General features: G+C 43.6%; 2 protein-coding genes across 3 annotated transcripts; one reads left to right on the top strand and one right to left on the bottom strand.

Moving 5' to 3' along the window:
* Positions 1-1516: 1516 nt before the first annotated feature.
* Positions 1517-14713, bottom strand: FAM149B1 (family with sequence similarity 149 member B1). Of its 2 annotated transcripts, XM_015866132.2 has the most exons (15): positions 14573-14713; positions 14022-14114; positions 13660-13792; positions 13183-13325; positions 12149-12268; positions 11516-11686; positions 10190-10377; positions 9818-9948; positions 9226-9279; positions 8675-8781; positions 7011-7220; positions 5943-6069; positions 5492-5617; positions 4953-5034; positions 1517-4163 (listed from the first exon to the last, which is right to left on the bottom strand). In XM_015866132.2, the coding sequence occupies exons 1-15, from the start codon at positions 14620-14622 to the stop codon at positions 4090-4092; spliced, it is 1809 nt and encodes a 602-aa protein (XP_015721618.1). In that variant the 5' UTR covers positions 14623-14713; the 3' UTR covers positions 1517-4089. The 2 variants fall into 2 exon arrangements, with proteins under 2 accessions (XP_015721618.1, XP_015721619.1); XM_015866133.2 differs by lacking the exon at positions 9226-9279.
* Positions 14714-14741: 28 nt separating this feature from the next.
* ECD (ecdysoneless cell cycle regulator) lies at positions 14742-23802 on the top strand. The gene is made up of 13 exons (XM_015866134.2): positions 14742-14939; positions 15022-15139; positions 15222-15309; positions 16039-16220; positions 16570-16762; positions 17172-17300; positions 17498-17623; positions 18265-18350; positions 19411-19517; positions 19995-20172; positions 20518-20585; positions 20708-20928; positions 21448-23802. Exons 1-13 carry the CDS (start codon positions 14744-14746, stop codon positions 21676-21678), a joined length of 1923 nt encoding a protein of 640 aa, XP_015721620.2. The 5' UTR covers positions 14742-14743; the 3' UTR covers positions 21679-23802.
* Positions 23803-23820: the final 18 nt, after the last annotated feature.

Raw genomic sequence — 23820 nt, 5'->3', positions numbered from 1 at the left:
AGACCTAATTGCAGTCTTATAGTACTTGAAGAGAGCATTTAAACAGGAGGGGGAATACCTGCTTAGAAAGGTGGATAATGATTGGACAAGGAGGAATGGTGTTAAACTGAGGCAGGGGAGGTTTAGGTTGGATATCAGGAGAAAGTTTTCAAGGCCAGGCTGGATGCAGCTTTGGGCAGCCTGGTCTAGTAGTTGAACTCTTAACACTAACAAGTTGTACAACATGCTGTACCTAAGGTAGGACGGGAGGTATGCAGCCATGAGATACCAGGCTTTCACTATAGCTTTGTATTGCTGAGCAGAACAGCAAATCATGCTGAAATGTGCACGTTAACAGCAACTAGAATTTGTGCTGTTGTTGTTTTGGTAGTTTACGTTTCCCTAAGGCTCAGGCTTATTAGCGTACCTCCTCCTTTCTTCTCAGCACTCCCCTTCTTTGCTACCCATACCCCATCTGTACCCATCTCACTTTATCTCTACATTCCACCCATCACTGTTTCTTTCCTCCTGCCCTATATGCATTGCTGTGTGTATGGGAAACCCGTCATCACAGCCTGAACCTCTGATTAATCAGCAGAGGCAAGTGTCTGGTCAGCTGTGGGAGCACAGGTGAGGGTAATCCTGGGCTGTAAGTAAAAGTCACTAAGTCAGTTTGTTTTGTGTGTGTGCCTTTGCTTGCTTTTGCGGCTTATATCTAGTGACTCTGCTAAGTCTCTTAACTACCCCTCTGTTAAAAAAAAATTAATGAGCTACTCAAAATTTTAAACACAGTATTAAACCACAGACATAAAGGAGCCAGAATGGCAGTGGAATGTGAACATAAATTGATACCCGTTAATGAATTTTATAGATTAACAGCTTTTGTGGACTTAAAAAGCCTAAAATGGTCTCTGCATATTCAGCTCCAGGAATTATTTACTTATCTTCCCCCCCTCCCCAACCCTTCTCTGTGGAGTTATTTTTGCCCTATAAAATTGTAGAAGAGTCCCCCTTGTGGTATATGCCTTAAAAGCAACATTTGGAAATAACTTTTCAATTCTTTTTTCCCCTTTAGCCTGCATGTTAAATGCACAGCTATCAGATCAAAAGCACAAGGCATGGTGTGTGTGCTGACTTTCTGTAGCAGTTCTGAAAAACATTAAGATAGATCATTTTTCCAGGTAATGCTGCTGTAAGTATGCAGCTTGTGAACCAAGGGCTTCATCACAGATTCTGCAGAACATAATGTGAGAGTAGAGGGTAAGAAAGCTGTGAAAAAGACATTTTGCAGGATTTTTCTCAAGTGTGAAAAACTAAATAGAATTAAGTTAGCAAGACAGTACTTCTAGAAAGAGCAAAGCTGTTGGCTGTGCCTGTCAACACTGATCTTGACCCTTAGTCTTCTAGGAAAAGATACAGCATCTCTTCACCTGACCACTTCCACTTTCCTTCCCTTTTACAACGTACTCAAATTCTACTGAAGGTGTGATTACTGAAGCGTGCAAAAAGCTGAGCACTGCATGAGTTAGTTTGCAGATCAAGTTGTTACTTACTTTTATTGAAGTAAATACAACATACTTTATTAGCAGTTGAAAACCACATCTGTGCTGTTACATATGCTGGTGTTATGGAGTTATACGAAAGGGCCACTTATTTATGACCTGATCTTTGACAGTGGCATGTAAGCAGGTGCCCTAAGAAAATGAGGCTGTAGCAAGTATGTGAGTGACTTGGCAGAAAATCTCCTAACACCTTCCAATGTGCTGATGTGATGCAGTGAACTAATAAATCCGCAGAACAGAGTGGCTTTGTGTCTAGGATTCAAGATGTCCCATGACGAGGACTTCCAAAGCCTACAAATATGTTGTAATTTCAGTTGCATCACACTCCTGCTATAGCACGATAGGGATTACTTCCGACTCCTGCTTTGGTGTGCTCTGTGTTTGTCAACGGTTCTGTTATTTCAGAAGTGCTCTTAGATGTGCAAGTATACAAAACTTGTGTGGGTTTTTGTTTTATTTCTGCTCTTTTAAAACTGCTTTATGTAGTGGGTTGGGCTATGAATTTGAAGGGTAACTTGCTGTAGTTGAAAGAAATGAGGCTGGCTTTATTTATGGATCACTCTTCAAAGGCCACGTGACAAACACCTACTTTGAGTTGAAGGTCCCTATTGCTTCAGTGATAGAATTCAGCAACTATTTACTAGAGCTTCCTAAGGGGAAGTCAGAGGTAGAATAGGAAATGAGTTCCATTTAGCTGCTTTAAACAGCTATCCTGATTCAGAAAGAGTTCAGTAGGTCACTGTGTTGGTTAACACATGGGATTTGAACATAACTCTTGCTATACAAAACAGATATCAAACAGTATAGACAAATCTCTCAACCATTTGTATAGAAACCAAAAGTTACCTTATGATGAGATGGCTTTCATTTTTTTTAATGCTTCGTCTCCTCCCCCAGGCTACAAAATACTGCATTATGGTACCAGAAGTCTATTCAAGTTTGTGTAGTTTGGTAACTCTTAAGCACTACGTTGGTCCCTGAGGAATGGCACTGGTTTAAAGAGGATGCTTCTCTCCAGTTAGCTTGAGATAACTAAGTGATACATTGCATGTCTTTCTGCTAGTCTTAACCATTAGAGAAACTGAGTTTTGGAACAGTTCAGTGACTACAGGCTGCTTTTAGGCATCCTCTTATCTCTATTCAAACTTAAGAGATGTAGATTGAGCCCAAAGCTGCTTTTCCCTCTGGAAATGCAAAGGAAGGAGGTAATCTTCCATTTGTGCACTTCTGCTTTGCTTTCTTTTCAGAGCACGCTTTCAATCAACTGGATTCTTCAATTGGCAGAAGAACTTCAAGCTAGTTCAGAAATCCTTAGCTGCTGTGTAAGTACTACTAACACTTTGTAGATTGCATAGCTTACAATGGAAAGCAGAGGAGCCACTTCATAAAAAAAATCCTGACAAGTTGTTTCCATTGTGAATTGTAACTTGGAAAATACTAACAATAAGGAAACTTAGGGAAAGTGCTTTTCAATTGAGTTATGGAGGATCAGCTGTTTTCTTGCATCACAGTTGCTGTTCCAATTCAGGAAGTGGCTATCTTCAGCTTGTCCTTATTGCTTGTCATCTGGTGCTTACTGCTTGGGAGCAAGACCTTCAACAAATCAGTTGTTTTGAATAGTCTGTATTGGGTGTTTTCACTTCACTGGGAGCCACAAGGGCAACTAAAGCTGGTACTTCAACCATGTCTCTCACATGGTGCTTGTTGGGGACCTTCAGGATGGAGTGCAGAAATACCTACTTTAGTTGCAGTGGGAGTTTCTTGTTTCTTTGTTCCCTTTTGTTTGCTTTTTGAGAAATGGAGGCTGACCTATTCTGCGAAACTACATAAAGCATCTCTCCAGGAAGACGACATGCTTTCTTGAAATGCTGTCTGGAACTGCTCATAATAAGAGTGCTGTTTGTCCCTTAAACTTTCTTCAGATACTGAGAATTAGGTTCATATATAAATATGTAACGGAGCAGGGTTTGGTGGTATGCTACCCTTAAAGCTGTCAGTTCTCTTCATCTGTTTTGATACCTTATTTTTACACAGCTGTGTTAATCTCTGTTGCAACTATTACAGAATTCATAACTTGTCTAGGTTGAGTTGTAGCAACGGTATCATATACATAGCTTCCTTCTGATAGTATAATATTGCTTTAAGTGCATACACAGAGCTTTAAATGTAACTTTAAAAACTACTGCTATGAAATGCCTCATAAATCTTTTGTGGAGCTGATGGAAAAATCAGCAGGTCTTGCAGTAATTGCCTGTAACATGAAGCTGTCACAAAACAGTACTAATTAATAGAAAACAGCAATGATTTAAAGTATTTGCTAGGTTTTGAAGGAGTTAGGATTCACTGGAGGGTAGCTTTTTGTATTGGTAGAAAATGGAATGTGCAAGTATATATCCCTTCTAATCTTTGGCAGTTGCTTCTTAGACAATATAAAAATAGGATTGTTCGTAAGGAAGGGTGCTTGAAGACTCTCTGTAAACAGCCCTGACATTGCGAGAGGTCGTCTGTGACTTCCCAGGAGGTGGATGTAACTTCTTCACACGACACATCAGAAGCCCTGTTTGTTTTTTGTGACTGATCCACTTCGACTTTGGCCTTTCACAGAACCATGTGGCTGAAGACCTAATAAAGACACCATGTACAACTTACAGACTTCTAAAAGTTATTGAAGCTAAGTACTTAAATGCAGCTCCTCTAGCTTAATACTAACATGGCGGGGTTTTCTGGCTTCTTATTATAGCTATCAGTCAGTTCATCAGTAACTTAAAAACTATTTCATATAACTTTCAAGGTAATCTGCTAGTTCTTTCAGCCCGAGGCCTTCTTAAGAGGAAAGTAATCACTTATCAAACCATGTAAATCAACTGGAACCTTAAGTTTTAGATGTGACTGTCCTTCCCAAAGGGATGAAGGGTAGGACTTCTGCGTTGCTGGGATCTGCTGTGTTTCTTGATCTCCCAGAATGCATTCATGTCTACAAAGTTTTTGTAATTTCAGTTTTTTGTCTCTGTCAATATGACAGTCATAAAACTCGTATTACATTTAAATACGCTGTCTGGAGGGGAGCAGGAACTCAATTGACTTGGAAACCCTCCTTTCTTCAGTTGAAAAGAAGTAAATTCAATTTAGTACTTAAATAAATCTCAGGTTGCCTCTTATAACACTTGTATTACTGTCAGTGCAGGTCATTCAGGTTGTTAAACAAGCTAGAAGTCCCCTCCAGTTCCCAAATCAGCACTTGTGTGCTTGCTACCTGTTATCTTTTGCAGCTGCTATTATCCTCTGCAGCTTTAATTCCATCTTTTTAGTATACATTCTCTTTGTATGTGAGAAGTCCCCATAACTCCATTGAGAGCTCCAAAACACAGTGGTGAAAAGCCTACTTTTCCCTTGATCTCCTGATGAGCTTACCTGAACCTGCTGACGTTCTGCTTGTCCAAGCATGATTGCCATAATCAATAACAGTGCAAGAGCGGCGATGCTGTGGATCCGGCTGAAAAGACAGTTCAAGATTTTTATGTTTGCATGGAAAAAAAGGCCAACATCAACATTATAACAAGGCTGAAAACAACGCGATTGTACTTATTTCCTAAGAGAGCAAATTTGCAAGATGCTGTAATGTTCTAAGTAGAGTTTTAAAATGTTTAAAGAGGTTTAGATCAACTTCAGGAGAAGAAAATATTCTTTTCAAACACTCTTAGGATGACCATGGGACAATCTAGAGGGATTCCTAATGCTTCTGAAAGTTGTTCTGTTTCAAAATGGGTTTTTAGAATGTTTGTACATTGGTAACCAGAGAGCCAAGGCTGTTGAAGTTAAACATGGGGACTAACAAACCTGATGGCAACAATCACCTGTGGCATTTGGTTCTCATGTAACCTATCTGTGATAACTGCCAGAGCCCCCGGTCAGTACCAGAGGATGAAGTGGTGTCATTTGCTATGCTTTACCAAGAATACATTGGTTGTTTTAGGCCTGGAGAAATGATCAGGCAGGAAGAGCCTCTCGTGTAGCTGCTGGTGAGTATCTTCATGTGTTGTTACACTGTGAGCTCGACTTGAGTTTCCTCGAGACTTCTGCATTAAAGAATAATAGGATTATTACTTTTCCTTATTGCAGCAGTACACTGAATTTAATTACACTAAGAATTACAGCTAGTTTCCCAAGACAAAATGTTCCACACCTACTTATAGAGAGAAAGAAAATTCTGGCGCTTATTGGAGTTGCAGCATTCAAGTCTAGAAGATGCTGTTGGTCAAAAGTCACGTGAAATTTCAACACCTCTATTTCAGCTGCTGTCACAAGGTAAACCAACTTAAACTCCTATGCCTGGTAATTTCATCAGCACTAACTAGAATTTTACAGTGTCCAATAGGAAATTGAAATGGTTCTGCCTGTTACCGTTTGTCTCTGCGATCCTGCAGTGCTCGCTTGTTCCGCCACGTCGGTGGTACCAATAGGTGGTAGGAGACTATTCCGGTTTAGCAGCAGTGGGGAGGGTGAGGACAGCTGCTCGTGTGCAGTCAGGCTGCAAGGCAACAGGAAGGACAGGAAAACAGAGTTTATGTGGTGGACAGTGTGTAGGCATACAGTACTGTAAGTTTGTTTGGCATTGTGTATTTTAACAAGGTTGAAGTAAGAGCAACAGGTGCAGTACTTGTGCTATGAAATGCTGGCACTGGGGCTGACTAGAGACTGGCTCTAAGAAATTAGTTCTGCAGGTGAAGTTCAGCAGAAAACTCTTTAGTTAATTACTTAGACGTTCTGCTTATTAGGGTGTCTAATATTCAGCTTGTAAGTAAAAGCAAGTCTGAGAATGAATACTCTGGAGGTGGGAGTATAAACAAGTCAGGTGGTGGATGAATTGCACGCCATCTAGCACAGCTTGAAGGGGCATGTTATGGTTTTGATTTGTAATACCTGTGTATTCTACAAGTTCTGTGTAGCCTGTGTTATTTTTCTATAGCTGTAGTCCCTGTAAGAGACTAAACTCAGATCATTATGCCAAACAGAAGTATATTCTGGACATAAAGGTTCGGTGAGGTCAGTCAGAGTCATTTAGTTCTTCTCATGCTCCTAATAGGTTACCCAAGGTGAGCACACTGTCCATCTAGACTGGGAAAGGATAGCTAAAGTAAGTTAACATTAAACGCTGTGCTTTTTTCAAGTTCATCTTGAAAATAAGCTGTAGAAAGAGAAACATGATGTCAAGAGAGATAGTGGTATCTGCTCTGCTTGGACTGCACAGACTGGAGGATATCATTTTCATTCAAAACTGCCTAACAAGGATTCATTGAATCACAGATGGTAATGCAGTGAACTAGCAACTTTGCTTTCTCAGGCAAAATATAATCAATTCTTTCTTAAATCAAAAAATCCACATTCTCTCATTGTAACTGAATGCCCTTTGTGTAAGCTGGGTTCTCTGGTTGTGGTAATTAGTCACGAGAAACTGGTATGGAAACATACAGTCGGGTTCCCCTGAAGACATCATCCACGGAGCGTGGGGTTGCGGTGCGAGACTGGCTGGTGCTGATGGGGTGCAGGGTACGTGGCGGTGCATTTCGCCTTTTTGAGCTGTGAGACAGAGGTGATGTGCTGAGCTCCAGAGGAGGGCGATTTGGCCATGCTTTGTTCGAGAGGACAGAACTGGATCCTGGGCGTTTGTCTTCCAGGTCCCTAATAAAAGAATTAGATAACCAAAAGAGATACTTTTGCTGTAACTGATAGCCACCTTGTCACCGCACTATTCATCTCTGGGTGATGTTAGGTAATGCAGAGGTTTGTTCTTTTCTTAAGTAAACCACTTACATCTACCTTAGAATATGATAGTAGGTGAAAAAGAAAAAAGCCTATACATAATATGCATACACACATATACGCACACACATATATACATACTGGTGAGGCTGCATCTCAAGTACTGTGTTCATTTTTGGGTCCCTCTCTACAAGAAAGACATTGAGGCCCTGTAGTGTGTCCAGAGAAGGGCAATGAAACTGGTGAGGGGTCTGGAGCACAAGTCATATGAGGAGTGGCTGAGGGAGCTGGGATTGTTCAGCCTGGAGAAGAGGAGGCTCAGAGGAGACCTCACTGCATTCTGCAACTTCCTGAAGGGAGGTTGTAATGAAGAGGGGCTTGGCCTCTTCTCCCAGACAACAAACAGGACTCGAGGAAATGGCCACAATTTGTATCAGATGAAATTTAGACTGGACATAATAAGAAACTTTTTCTCTCAGAGAGTGGTCAGGCACTGGAATGGCTGCCCAGGGAGGTGGTGGAGTCGCTGTCTCTAGCCGTGTTCAAGAGGCGTCTGGATAAGGAGCTACGAGAGATGGTTTAGTAGCTTGTGGTAGCAATGGTAATGGGAGGACTGTTGGAGCATATGATCTTGTAGGTCCTTTCTAAACTTGTGATTCTATTATTCTATATATATATATGAATTTACTGAACTGCTATTTGATTAAATGTGTCAGCATAAAAGTTGTAGTTCCCCATAGCATATACATAAAAACACTGACTGCTCTCATAGCCATAGCCTAGATGTAACAGAAGTCCACTCATAGCAAGTGAGCAAATCAGGCTCTGCATCCCCATTCTGAGCTTTATCTCTTTTCACAACATCAGTTGTACTACCACCAATGCCTTAGCCATTCACTAGAAGGCACACTTAGCAGCAATTTAAGGTCATACTAGAAGAATAACATAAGGGATAATACATAAACAAGCACTGGCAACAGGTGACAGGATAAGGGCAAATGGCCTCAAGTTGTTCTGAGATAAGTTTAGGTTGGATATCAAGAAAGACTTTACAGAGAGGGTTGTGAAGCACTGGAATGGGCTTCCCAAGTAGGTGGTTAAGTCACCATCCCTGAGTGTGTTTAAAAACTATTTGGGCGTGCCGCTCATGGACATGATCTAGCAGAGGGTTGTTAGGGAGGCATGGTTAGGTCGTGGTTGGACTCAATGATATTAAGGTCTTTTCCAGCCTCAGTGATTCTATGATTCTAAGCAAGAAAATAAATGAAAATTCATTCCACAGAGGTAGAAAATTATCTCATGCTGTTTTGGATTGAATCTCTCCCTCTGTGAGAGTGCTCTGCTTTAAAACAGACAGAATCTGTAGCTCTTACAGTGTTTTCTCAATTACGGGCAGATTCCTTTGCTGTAAGTGGATCCCATGTATCACAATCAAGCCACTGAGATTCTGTTGAGACCCACTACTTGAACCTTGATTTACCTGAAAGATAAACAAAAAAATATAAAGAAATTACTATTCGCCAATCACATTCACCCATATTTATACATTCTGTCCTCTCTATACTTTTTATATTATATGTATATATATATATTCTCATTTATACAATTTCCTCTACTTAAGATAGCATTTAGTTCTGCTTGCAAATGGCAGCACTTAGCCAGTGTATCAGATGATGCTATGTCAACTTCAGTAATTCCCAACTGAGCCTCTTGTTTGTGCAATACAATCTTACAGCAACAGCTATAAGCAGGAGTTCTAAACAAGTATTTTTTCCAGTGTATGTCGGCATATGTTTTAGGGCAAGGACAGACTTGGACAATCTTCTCCTGGAATGCAGACTGAGCTTGAAAAACATGACATTCATCCCACCATAACAACAACAAACAGAAAAGAACAGAGCTTAAATCTCTCCAGCATACATACTTGAGGTGCTTTTCTCCTCTTTTTGGTTTTGCGGCCACATCTGGGTTTTGGGCACTACACATACAGTAACAGGAATGAGAGGAAGATGCAGGGGGTAGAAATAAAGGAGAAGTAAAAAGAAATAAAGAGTTGAATTACAATGGAACAGAGATAACGCTTGGTGCTCACCACTCTAGGAGCATGTAATCTAAAGCAGTCAAATTCAGAGTCTGGGGGTTAAAAAAAAACACAACTGTTGTACAAATATACCGAGAATTATTCTCTCTTTTCTCATCAGTTAAGTACTGATAGGCTAGTGAGAATGGGATCTTACACACAGTTTAGTTCCAATACTGTTAAACATATTAATGAGCAGCCACTACCTCGCATTTCAATACACATGTAAAATATTACATTCTAATTTTAAAGAGAAAAATAAGAACGCTTGCAGATGAGGAATAATAGAACTCTGGTAGTCAGCAAGGACAGGCAGCATCTGTGCATAATCCAAACTAGTCACGTAGCTGAAGCGTTCCTGGCGTACTTGAATCTATACTTCTGTAGCATTGCATTGAGTCATCCTTACACAAACCAGCTGGCTGGAAGTACTTACCAGATTGGATGTCACTGAGGGCATTTTAGTTTGTGGCACACGAGGTAACAGCACTGGCAGAGGATCAAACTGCTGGGGGCTTCCAGAATCTGCTCGGATTGCTTCTACTTTGATGATATTTTTCTCATCATCTACATAAAGCAAGAGAGGATCCTTGTCAGTACCGACTACTAAAACTCTTATTTGTGCACAGTACGAGAGTCATCTTAAACATTAAGCTCTGTTAAATCCTTTACAGCCACTTCTGACACTGTTATCAAACAACCTTTTTCAGCCTTGAAGAGATAATTCCCAAATGCATCTCTCATTGCATCCTTGAAAAACCAAGTAACTAAATCCCCTCTGAATCTCCAGTTTAACTGTGTTCCTTACCAGAGGCTGACACTTCCCAGTGCCTGCTGATCAGTTCTTCCATGCAGCCTAGTACTTCACTCCACACATCATCAAACACAAATGTGAGCACAGAATCCTTCATGCAGGAATATGGAGAGACAGGAGGAAACCCCAGTTTTCGCCTACTAGAGGAGAGGCCAATTTTCCTCTCGTGCAGTTCCTCCTCCCTGTAAAAACAGAGGCAGTATACGTACCACAAACCCACATTCCATGTCCCCTGTATTTTTGCTTCACTTCTGCCCTATTTTCTCTTAATCTGAAATAGGTCGAGGCAGCTGGCTGAATTGCTTAAAGGAGACATTTCATGTTTACCATAGAATCATCTGAGTTGCAAGTGACCTTTAAAAGTCATCTGCTCCAACTTCCCTGCAGTGAACAGGGGCACCCACGGCTCCATCAGGAACTCAGAGCCTCGTCCAGCCTGACCTTGAACATCTCCACCACCACACAGTATCACACAGTACTGTTTTCCAAGGACTGAAGGTACAATAAATAGCGATATGAAATGATTTAGTCTAACAATGAAAGAAGCTATCTTTTTCCAGTGCTTCTGGAACACTTCTGTGCCCTGGGTACGTAAATTTGTATTCCTGCCAGAATTTACTGTTGACAGCAATGTGAAATGACTGAGACAATCACCTTTTCAACTACATGCCTTAGCAGCTAAGGGGACTTCATTTATTAAAACTAGTGAAACAGACATTAAGTGACATTATCACCCAGAGTTCTTAGCCAGGCCATATGTTTATATTGTTCAGTTGGATGAAGTAAAGAGACAAAAGGAATCCTCTCTATGCCCCTCTCAGTCCCTTCTTAAGATAAAAACAGTGGTTCTATTTATAAGCAAGCACTGATCCTTAAATTACCACTAAAAACCTGGGAACTGTACAATTCTATCCAAGATGCTTGTCTGCACACTGCAGCACAAAGCAGAAGAGCACGCTGCTGGCACGCAACAAACAACTATCAGTTTGACTTAGTGCAACGAATGCACAGCATTTAAATGAGTCTTCAATATGCCAGTATGCGGCAGGCTCTTAGTTGCAGCACAATTTGGTTCATATAAAGCACAAACAAAAAGAGCTATTGCGAGGAATTATGTAAAATTCAGATAAATAGAACAAAATATGTTGTTACAGAAGGTGGATAAAGAAAAATCTCCAGTGCTCTACCAACCCCAGGCTTTTGGAAGTTCTCTAGAGAGAAAAGCACTTTAAAAATCAATCCATAGCGAAACCAAATATATCTGTATCTTAAGAAGAAAAGTTATGGGACACTGGTGCTATCTTGATGCTCAAGACTTACACATCTCTGCAGTCAAATGCTAAATATTCCTCCATTATGCCTTCAGAGGCAATGACTCCATCTTCACCTTCCTCGCTGTCTGGAGAACATGAGGTCGGAGGCTGGGAACGGTTGGCCTTCTTGAGAACAGGAGAAACAGAAAGAGGCACCTTCTTGCCAAAAACACTAAATCTGAACAGGTGGCATTTTTCAGAAAGCAGAAATGAAAAGAAGTTGTTATTCCACTTCCAATAGCAGCACCAAGTGAGCTGAGAAACAACACGGTAGGTAACACCAGGTATTTGGGAGCCACTGAATTTATGCCCAGTTAATAAATGGCTAACAGTAAAACCAGCCACAACGTCTATATATCCTTTGGAAGTCAGCAGTGGCAAAGGTATTTCTATGTACTGACCGGATTACTATAGAGGGCAACAAGGACAGCTGGATGCCCTTGCTATTCTGAATGTAGTTTTCTTCAGTTAGAAATGAAAAACAAACAAAACAGGCTATGTTCAAAACCCAGCCCAACCAAACAGCTAAGCCATCACTCCACACATTGCTCACTGATTAAGAAGCCAACTACTGAAGTCCACAGAAGAAAAAAATCACCTTCCCACCCTGGTGCAGTCTGGATCAACGGGTGGTACTTACTCATTAGAGCCCTCTTCCTGTGATGGACTTACATCTGATGAACATAAACTTGCAGAAGGCGAACTCGAAAACCATTCGTACCCTTCATCTTTGGGGATCACTATCTGCTTCCCCACGACCCTGCCAGGGCAAAAGCAGAGGATAAATAAATCAGAAAGTGATCCAAGGGGGATTCTGGAAGAGTATTAGAACAGGCAAAAGCAAATCTTAAAAATTCTATTGGGAAGCTGTGCAGTTTTCTTAGTGATAATCAAGCATGGTTTTAATTGTTTTCCCTACTACACTCCACACTGTGTCAGGTAAATCCATAAAAAAAATGTCATTGGCTTTTCTCAGGCCCTGCTAATAGTAAGACTTGAATATGGACGGAAATGTTTGTGTACATGTAATAAAACTTTCCAGACAGCTATAAGGATTGGTGGAGCTATGTGTAGGATTTCTTACATTATTTTTAAGCTGGATTTTAACTATACCATGTATCTTTTCTAAGAACATTTTGCTATGTTAAGGCTAAGTCAGTTGCAAATAGCACTAAACCTCTGGCAGGAAAGCAAAGGTGAGATCATAGAACAGCTTGGGCAGTGCAGCTGGAGCCCTTGCTGGTGAAGACGAAGTCAAAGAACTCACTGAGTACTTCAGCTTTCAGCATATCCCTTGTGACCAGGCCTCCAGTTTCCTTCTGGAGAGGGCCCACGTCCTTCCTGTCCTTCCTTTTATCACTAAGACACCTGCAGAACTTCTTGTTCCCCTTTATGGCCCTGGCTAGATTTAATTCTGTCTGGGTTTTAGCTTTCCTAACCTGATCCCCTGCTGCTGGGACAGCTTCTTTGTAGTCCTCCCAGGCAACACGTTCCTGCTACCACTCCACCAGCAGCATGTATTTTAATGACAACAGCAGGCAGACCAACAGAGTCATCTCTTTATCTGCTGTAAGGTTGCATAAAACCACCCTGCTGATGTTTTAAAAGCAATTGTTACCATCCCTACTTCTTGTAAATGTGCTGCTATTGACATTAATCTGTTAATAAAAACACCTGAGATGAGGAAAGTTGGACGTCCACTGCTGGCATTCTTCCTGCAGTCCCTCCACATGGACATTTCCTTTCTGTTCATAGAGCAGCTCATCGAGTTGCCTGAACACGTTCTGGACTTGTTGTGTGGCAGCTTTATCAAATTCCTAGGAAGGAAAAGCATCCATCAAAGACGTAGTGAATAGCACTGCAAGGCCTTTTAACTTACCATCTGTTTGTTGAAGGTCTAGCAGGACTTCTGCAGGAAATCACATTGAGTGATACATATTTCCAAACTTTTAGACCAGAAATGCAATAAAGCCTATCGGGTTTTGATCCGAGTGAAGGTAAAGATGAGGAAAAGGCCAACATGTTTTTTTCTATCCCCTAACATCACGATTTGAGGCAGTCCTCAGCTTTATCCCGCAACACATTTACAATGGCATTTCAAACATGGTTTTACAGCGGTAGGTCTGTTTTGGGTGATGATATTCTACTCACATCACAGCCCCAAGAGAAGATGGAACTGTCCTCGGTGGAGGTGCCTGTGTAGCTCAGACTAGCGGACCATGAATTCCCATCATCAGTTGGGGTAACAGAGGGGTAATCCGAGTGCTTTGAGATTTCAGACCCACTGAAACGCACACGGTGTGGGAAAAGAAAAGAAGAAGAAAAAATAAACCCCAAGCCAATAACACAGTCACAGAAAAGCAGATACGGAGGCTGTGCTTGTAAATGATGCTGTTCTGAGGTGAAGACTCAGTCTACCGACCACATGATGGCCATCATTACAACCCAACACAAAGCTGATGGTTCTTCCCATGGTCTCCAGACCCGGATCTGCTTTCTGCAGTGCCACGTACCTGGAAGCCCCTGGGCAGCTCTCAGCGGTGGGTGTCACAGGGCTGGGTTCTGGCAGCGGGTGGTGCCGCACGGCGTGCTGCGTCAGGCCTTGTCTGCAAGAAAGAGCAGACCCTAATATTACCATGGGGAGTAGCAACGTAGCTCCCAAGCTTTACGTGTGTTCTGGACCTTGAGGAATGCCCCAGTCTGCATAACTGAACTCGTTTTTACTGTTAGCCTCGTTCTTGTTAGAATGAAGACACCAGGACAGACTCCAGGCTGAACACAGCATTATAGGCCTTGGCTTGGAAACCAGCATCATTCCTACAGGCCAAACCCTGCAGCGATGGGCTGCAGCCCCGAGAGCAGCTGTGACACAGCTGTGCCCCGCGGGGACTCACGCTCCGACGGGACAGGAGCGGCCTCCACCCGGAGCCTGTGCAAACCCTTACGGGCAGCACTTGCTGGCTCTCACTTTGGCTGCAGGGAGACGGCAGGAGCATCCCCGGGCCCCGCGTCTCCCACCCGACCCGACCCAACCCGACCCGCGCCCCGAGCGGCGGCCACTCACGGCTGCAGGGCGCCGGGGGGCACCGGTTTCCTGGCGTATCGCGGGATCATCCTCCGCCCGCATCGGTGCCGCTCAGCGCCCAGCCGAACGGCCCGCCGCCATCACGGCGCCCGGGGGAGGCGGAGCGCAGCGCGCGGTACGGCCCCACACGGCACGGCGCGGTACGGCGCGATGGAGCCGGAGTCCTGCCGCAGGGCCGCGCCGGCCGAGGACGCCGTGCGGTACCGGCTGTTCGCCCTGCCGGGGGCGGGCGGCCGGGAGCGGCTGCGGCGCTGTAACGACGGCATCGCGGAGCGCCTGGCCCCGCTGCTGGCCGCGTACATCTGGCAGCGGCAGCCATTCCGGCTGCGATACGTGCCGCCGTGCGGTGAGCGGGCGGCGGGGCCGCGGGGATGGGATGGGAGAACCGAGCGGGCTTTTCCAACCCGTATGCGGTTGTGTTCCGGCAGGAGACACTCCGGAGCACATCGGCGGCACCACGCTGTTCGGGGACAACGTGGAGGACGAGTGGTTCATCGTCTACCTCGTGCGGGAGATCAGCCGGGCCTTCCCGGAGCTGGTAGCCAGGTGGGGGCCGGCCTTACCCCGAGAGCCCCTTCAGCAGCGCCCCGCGTTGCGGCCTGTACCAACCCGGCCTCTCGTTGAGCAGGATCGATGACAGCGACGGCGAGTTCCTGCTGATCGAGGCGGCCGATTTCCTCCCGGAGTGGCTGAGTCCTGAGAACAGCGAGAACAGGGTGAGCGAACCGCGGCCTGTTGGGCACCGCTTTGAATCCCTCTCGTGCACCTCTGGCTGCTGGAAATTGCACTTGTCTGCTGGAGGGTCCTCTGCAGGCTCATCTCCAGCTGAAGGGAAGCTGTTGGTGTTGCTGCTATGAAGGAAACAAGGTGTATTTGGAGATGCCAGGGGTTTTCTGGGGAGACCTCATTGTGGCCTTCCAGTATTTGAAGGGAGCGTATAAACAGGAGAGGGGAGAGTTGTTTACAAAGGTATATAGTGATAGGACATGGGGGGATGGTTTTAAACCGAGACAGGAGAGGTTTAGGCTGGATCTTAGGAGGAGGTTTTGCACACACAGGGTGGTGATGCACTGGAACAGGTTGCCCAAGGAGGCTGTGGATGCCCCATCCCTGCAGGCATTCAAGGCCAGGCTGGATGTGGCTCTGGGCAGCCTGGGATGATGGTTGGTGACCCTGCACACAGCAGGAGGTTGGAACCGGATGAGCACTGTGGGCCTTTTCAACCCAGGCCATTCTATGATTCTGTGCCCAAGGACGGTGATGGGACCCCAGGCAGCCTGAGCTGCTGAGGAGGCAGCCAGCCCACAACAGGGAGCTGGAACACCCTGCTTTGAGGTCCCTTCCAACCTGAGTCATTCTGTGGTTCTCTGATGTACAAAACATAACTTTGCATTGCTTTTGTGGCTGCGCTTTTCCTATCTGCTGAAAATATTACTGTTTGCCAGGTGTTCTTTTACAAAGGAGAGCTGCACATCATTCCTCTGTCAGAGACCGAAGAGCAGCAGTGGGAGGAGCTGCCTGCTGAAAGCCTCACCATCTCCAAAGCGTTGGCGTTGTTATCTGCCCATTCAGAGGAGTTCCTGGCCGCAGAACCCATTCGAAGAGCTGTGTATAAACGCATCAGCGGGTGTGTGCATGGTTTGTTTGATATTCTGTAATACAGAATAATGATTCTGGACTGTCTGGGGAACTTCATTGTATTCAGATGTTTTCCTGTTAGCTGCAGTAGAGCTGGTTCTCTTTTAGTTAGAAGTTTTCCTGAAGCATTGGGGCAAACAGGGGACTTCTGTCCTGTAAGCTGTTGCATTATGTGGAGGCTCTGGTGGTGGTTCACTGCTGGGATGCTACACCTACCCATGGCAGGAGCCTCCTTCCTTCCCCTTCTTTAATACTCTTAATGAAAATGGCAGCAGTAGTTAAATAGGAGTGTTGGAGCCTTGCAGTGCACTGAACACAGCATTGCAATTGTGTGACAGATATCCGGAGAAAATCCAGGCCTCTTATCACCGAGCACACTGCTACCTCCCTGCAGGCATCGTGGCAGTGTTGAAGCAGCGCCCGTCACTGGTGGCTGCAGCAGTCCAGGCCTTTTACCTGCGGGATCCCACCGATCTGAGAGCATGTCGCTCTTTTCGCACCTTCCCTCCAGAGGAACGTGTGATGACCATGGTAAGTGATCCCTCTCATCTGTTATTTAAGTTTGTCTTTATTTAGAGATGCTGGGAACTTGGAATATTCTTTGTAAAATATGAACAGGCTGCCCAAGGAGGCTGTGGATGCCCCATCCCTGCAGGCATTCAAGGCCAGGCTGGATGTGGCTCTGGGCAGCCTGGTCTGCTGGTGGGTGACCCTGCACACAGCAGGGGGTTGGAACTAGATGAGCACTGTGAGCCTTTTCAACCCAGGCCATTCTGTGATCTTAGGCAAAGATACACATATATATCTGAGATACTATCTCAGATCAGGTCAGTTATATTGATGCTTTAAAACCAAATTTGGATGGAACTGCCTGAAAGTTGATGCCCATACAAAGCCCGGTTACACTGTGAGTGTTTGTGTCTTGCTTTGGCTTTTTCAGGTTACGTTCACCAAGTGTTTGTACGCACAGCTCGTGCAGCAGAAGTTTGCCCCAGACAGACGCAGTGGATACACACTGCCCCCTCCATCCCACCCGCAGTACAAAGCCCACGAGCTGGGCATGAAGCTGGTAATTAATTTCTCTTAATTACTCTCTCATCCTACAGCAGTAATAAACCATTTTGATCTTAGGATCAGCTTTGGACTCTGCTTCCTAAATGGCAGAATTGGGTGCTCAGTGATAGGGAGTTCTTGATGCAGTCATTTAGAGCCGTGCTTAAATTTGTCTTGTCTCAAGAATATCTTCTTGTTGCATCTCTTATACAGGCTCATGGCTTTGAAATTTTGTGCTCCAAATGCACTGAAGTGTCTCCTGACCTGAAGAGGAATGTGTTCAGGGGTCCCCTGTGGGAGAGGTACCTCGGCAGCCTGAAGGAAAAAGAGTATTTTAAGGTGAAATATAGTATCTGTGCACATCTTTTACGTGCTCCAGAAAAACAAAATAGTGTACCTTCGAGCTCTTGAACTTGTGTTAGTATTTCTAGCAGGGCATGAAATCTAATGCTATGGAATATCCACGTGTATCTTCACAGGAGGCTCGTGTGGTTTGTCCCCCTGCAAAATTCATCTGGAAGTAAAGATGGCTTTGAGTAATTATTTGAAGTCTGTAGATTGTAAAACTGGCAAATGCTGTCCGGATGGTGAACTTCATATCTTTTAGTTCTTGGAAGAGGGGAACATTCTTATAGTATCACAATGGCACTGCAGAGAGTAATTCCCAAACATCATGAGATTCATATTTGAATACAGCTGTAACTTCAGTGTAGTAAATCTGCCTTGCTGTGGGAATTGCAGCGTTCGCTTTGATTGTTTTACATGTGTGCTATTGCAGCAAGATATCTTTATATCCATCTTTGAAAGCACCCATATCATGCTCCGAGTGTAAATGGCAAAGCAATGTATTACTTGTTTTGATTTTTCCCAGCAGAAAAATATTATCAGTTTGATGAGTAGTTGTCACAATTAAATCTGGGTGTGAAAAGCTAATGAAGGGAGAATTGCTGACGTTCCTGCTTGTTTGCTGGATTAAACAGGGAGAAATGGAAGGCTCTGCAAAGTACTTGGAGCTGTTGCATCTGACAGAACATTACTTCCAGCATTCTGTTAATAAGCTAGAAAGGTAAGAGTTGCATGTAACTGGTGAATACGCAGCGCCTGCAAGCACTGCAGCTACGTTTGTGTTGGTTTGTGTTTGGTTTTGGTTTTTAAGCCTTTCTCACAAAAGTCAGAACCCTTTCTCCTTTGTGTGCTTAATATAGGTGCTATGCCTTCTGTGTATGAGTACTAATTCCTCTACTATGCTCTCTGTTAGTGAAAGTTATGGCTTCAGTAACTATTTATCTTGGTTTGGTAAAGTATTAAGCTATTCCAAGTGGGTCAAAAGCTGACTGAAAAGTGTTATTCATTTGGTTGGCTGGCTGTGAATTTTGTGACAGGACAAGGGGAAATGGTTTTAAACTGAGACAGGGGAGGTTTAGGTTGGATCTTAGGTAGATGTTTTTTGCTCAGAGGGTGGTGACACACTGGAACAGGTTGCCCAAGGAGGCTGTGGATGCCCCATCCCTGCAGGCATTCAAGGCCAGGCTGGATGTGGCTCTGGGCAGCCTGGGCTGCTGGTTGGTGACCCTACACATAGCAGGGGATTGGAACCATATTGTCATTGTGGTCCTTTTCAACCCAGGCTGCTGTATGATTCTGTGATTCAAACCCAGTGAGCAACAAATAAGAAGCAATCTGTCTCCTTTGCTCAAGAAGGCAGCTGGCTATGAATATCTCCAAAAGATCTAGTCCAAAAAGACAAATCATGGCAAAATCATTGGAAGGTTTGCCAGTTCAGAGTATCTCAACTGTTGTTTGCTTAAAGTTCCAGTGTGTGCTTTTTGGGATCTGCCTATCTGAACATCTACCAAAACGAGATAAGCATTAAGGACAAAGGAAGCAGAAGAGAAATGAGCTTTGCAGACATCAACACGGAATGTCCCTAATTCACTCAGTCTTATTTTGGCTGATGCTGTCTGTGTAGTATCCTGGTAGTTACCCAGTTTGGTTATCTTTTTACTTATTGGCACAGAAGGAATCATGTGGAATTTCAGTGTAAACGTGTATGGAGTGTCAGATGCTGTTTGGCATGACAGTGCAAGGAAAAACCCATTTCAGTCAAGTGAATTTTTTCCTTTCAGCCCCATTGAAATGAGTCCTGGTGATGAAATCTTGACGTTGCTACGAACAACAACGTTTGATGTGAAGGAATTTGAGAGAGAAGCAACTTGCCTTCCTCCAGAGGATGGTGAGCAGGGTGATGGGGGTGGACTCTCTTCCCATCACAGTTAGTTGTGGTGAGAGAGGGGCAACTGTATGATCTCTTGGCCTGCATCTGTTGTGTCCTGTGGCTGTCAGTTGTTACTCACAGAATGTTGTGAAACCAATTCCAGTACTGCCAATGCAAAGCTTAACCACAATGTGGTCCATTCTGATGGCCTGTGTGAAATCAGTGTATGTTTTGTTACAATACTTTCTGACTTGTAGCTGTTGCCAGTGTGCTGTATGGGTCACTTCTGTGTATCTGGATGGTTATTTTAAGCACTAAAATGTTTTCTGTTTATCTCAGCTACTTTGTACCTTGTGTTATCAAGTATCATCTTGAAAACTTAATCGTGCAAATAGTGAGCTACAGAATGTTAGCAGTGCTCGCAGCCATCTACACTGGGCCTTGTGGGCTGATGGACCGGTGCTCTGATAGCAAATATGTCCTGAATTCTTACAGATGACAGTTGGCTGGAGATTTCTCCGGATGCTCTGGATCAGATGCTGAAGGAGGCAACAGTTGAATCCCACCCTTCCTCAAATGAAGAAGAGCAGAAATATGACTTGGAAGCAGTTGCTGAAAGTATGAAGGCTTTCGTGTCCAAAGTCTCAACGCACAAAGGGGCGGAAGTGCCATGGTACTGGTATTTTCTTTTCAGTTTGGTGCCTGGTGTGGAATGTGATTTCATTCACTTACAGCCCTTTCACCGATTCTGTGATCTTTCAAAGTCGGAAGATGTTCTCTTTAGCAGAGCCCTGAAGCAAACACCTGTATTAGTAGTGACTAGCTTTTAAACTGGCTTGGTCACTCACCACTCAGATGCTCTGGTGCAGATAAAAGTGGTGGGAGATGCTTTATGTTCCAAAGCTCCTTACTTGGTTTTGTGGGCTGTTTTGTTTAGCAGCATGGCAGCCAGTCCGTGCCTGTGTTAGGCCTGTGCAAGCAGAGGACCTTTGTTTATTGAATACATTTCTTATTTCAGGTCATCTGATGAAACCAATGTTACCTTCGATGTAGATTCTTTCACAAAGGCGTTAGACAGAATTTTAGGTGAGACTGCTTGCTTCTTTTGTCAGAGTACCTCATTTTTATTTAGTGTCTCTGGGTTTTCTGATGATCCACGTGCGCTGTGCTGATTTCCTTGCTGTCTGTGCTTATGTGAAAATACACAGGGGCAGACTCAGAAGAGCTGGATTCTGATGATCTGGATGAAGAGGAGGAGTTTGACTTCTCAGATGAGGATGAAGATGACCTGGATGCTGAAAATCGAAGGGAAGACGACGAGGTATCAGCTCATGAACTTATAGGCAGTCTTAAGTCATATATGGATGAAATGGACCGTGAGCTGGCACAAACCAACGTTGGAAAAAGTTTTACCACTCAGAAGAAAGGGGTGAGTATGCCTTGAATACCAGTTTGTGGCATAATCATTTGAGAGCTTTGTTGGGAAAGAAGGAGTCTGCTACAAGAAGTCATTGTGAGTAACATGATGAGCAATTTCTGTCCTCCAGCCTTGTGCTGATTACCAAGAAAAATAATCCTATGGGCAAATCGCACCACGGTATCTTGGAAGCAAAACTTAGCTCAGCTTTAATGTACACATTGATTCCAAGACTTGGTTTCAGGTCCCTGCAAGCTGCAGTTTGAGTTCTTGAGTTTCCATCATCAATCAGTCCCATGGGACACTGAGGCAGGACTCACTAACCCTCTGTGCATGTCATCCATATAATGGAAAGTGATGATTTTTAACTGGCATGGGTATTTGGTGACCACATTCCTGTCTCTCAAGGCAGATGAGAACACACTGAACTTTGTTGGTGACAGAACTGCCTTCTTCATTTCTTATGTTTTAATTCTTCCTTTTTTGTATATGATTTGTCTTGATGGAACCTTCTCCTTGTGCTTACTGCAGGCAAGTTCCGCTAAAGCAACAACATTGCAAAATACTGGCCTTGACTCTGAAGAGGAAGATGCTCAGTTGACACCAGTTGATGTGGATATGAACCTAGTAACTAATCTGCTTGAATCTTACAGCGCTCAGGCTGGACTGGCAGGACACACCTCTAACATTTTACAGAGCATGGGGGTGTATTTACCTGAAAATACAGATCGTGCCAGTTCTGGTGAGGGTGCAGCAGAATGAGAGACTGTCTTAATTCAGAAGACATGACTGACTGGGAAAAGAGACATGGGAAGAGCAGCAGCATTTGGAAGGAGAGACAAGATCTGCATTTAAAGCACACTATACATGTGTTTTGTGTGGCTTCAAAGACGTAAAGGGAATTTACCTGGAAGCGGAAGGACAGCGCTCTCTTGTTTGGATTTGGGAATGCTGATCCAATGCTCATCAGCCATTTTAATTTCCACAAGTACCAGTGCTGCTTTGGAAGAACTTTTGATAATTGCTATATTTGGTTTTGTTTTGTTTTGTTTTGTTTACTAATTAGGAGTATTTGATGACGAGTAACCTGATAGAATCTGTAAATATTGCTATATTTTGTGAATTCATTTAAAATAAAACCAGAAGCACAACGTGATTGCTGGAGCTGCTTTGTTGCTTTGAAGGCATGCATAACTCCTGTAGCAAAGCAATGCAAGTTCTCGAAGTTGAAGCATTTTCACAGGGGCCTATTTTGGGTTTTATTAGGACTGAGCATCGGTTGTGTGCCATCAGCAGCTGATGAATCCATCCCTATTCTAGTAACAGCTGTCTCTCAAAGTTTATTTCACCTACAAGGTTCTGTTTGTCCTCTGGAGTGAGTAAGTTGTATTTGCACTTAAAGGAGCTACAAGCCAGTGCAATTTTGGATTAATTTCTGGTCAAGTTACCTGGAGCCAGGTTGACCTTCACAACCTACTTGTCAGGTATGGGCTGATGCTCTATGGAGAGCCTCCTTTGAGTCTCTGTATAGTTCCTGCATTTCTTCATGGCTAGTGATGATGGAGTTTACAGGAAAGGAAATACAGCAGTTGGTTACAAATGCCAAATGCTTTAGTTGGTGTCCATTCTGATGTGTCTTTACAAGTCTTAATGTCAAGAGGGAGACTGCCTAACGCTTTGTGACATTCAAGGCTATTGAAGGGTTTTCATACTAGCAACCTGTAAAGCAAAATAGTCCTAATCAGCTGTTGGTTTAGGAAAAAACCCTTTTGTATTTGTTATTTGAGGGCCATAGCAATAAAGAATGCATTAAAATGTGTTCAGCTTGTGGGATGAGCACAGCAGTTGTTTGCATGCAGAGGCTGTGAGAGTATCTTGAGAACATAGATGGCACTACATGCTCAGAAACAGGCAGCTGAGTGTGTTCATGTGTTTATCTAGGATGAGAGCAGGGAGCGAGAGAAAAGCACGTGGTAATTGGGGTGTTGTGAAAACATCCCCTGTTAACCATTTCTTAGTTCTGATGGTTCCAAGGAAGTCAGGGGTCACAAACGAACAGTGACATCTGAGCACCAACACATGTGGGATGTGCTCTGTTTTCTCCTAGGGTAAAGCGACTTAAATTATCCTCTGGCTTATAGCAGGTTATCTGTCATACCTGAGTTCAGATTTGTCATGTTTCTTACTCTCAGTTCTTCCTTTGTGTCATCCTGTGCCTTCTGAATATGGAATAGATGTGCTTTTTCACAAGTTTTGGATGATTATGAAGCAGTTTAAATCCTGATAATGTGATAGAGACATCTGCTACCTACTGAGCTTCCAGTTTCAACTGCAGCATATTTTATCCTTGTTTATAGCTTGAAGGAAAAAGACTCAGTTCAGTAGACATGATTAGTTAAGGGTTAATTGTCATAATACGGAATAGCAAAACTAATGGAACCTATACCTGCTGTACCTTGCTGTCTTAGGCTTGAAGTCCTTGTTATAAATTTCTCAAGCCTTTATTTCAGTGCTGCATAGAAAAGACTGTGTGGACATGCAGTGTTCTCAGTCCACTCCTTAGTATGTTCTTACATGCTTTTAATATGTTAAAAATGGCTTTCTTGCCTTGTTGGTGGTGAAGATAAGCCATCCACCCCTCCCGAAGCTATTTAATATGTAGTAGAAAGAAGCCTCTGCATTGTGTTCTTGTTAAGCTTCTAAACAGCAACTAATACAGGCTCTTAAGTTATTTTATGATGCTGCTATGCCTGCTGATTCATTCTGAACTTCCATTAATATGTGTGTTACTGTCTGTCTAACCCTAGTGTTTTTGAAAATCAGCTAATATTTCTTCTTTTTCTGTGTAATACCCACCTGTGCACAATACAGTTTATGTTGTTTTATTGACTGGACCTTGGTTAT

Source organism: Coturnix japonica, chromosome 6, assembly GCF_001577835.2.
Source record: "Coturnix japonica isolate 7356 chromosome 6, Coturnix japonica 2.1, whole genome shotgun sequence".
Lineage (NCBI taxonomy): Eukaryota > Metazoa > Chordata > Aves > Galliformes > Phasianidae > Coturnix > Coturnix japonica.
Note: the sequence above shows the minus strand (reverse complement) of the source record. Positions and strands in the feature narration are given on the sequence as shown.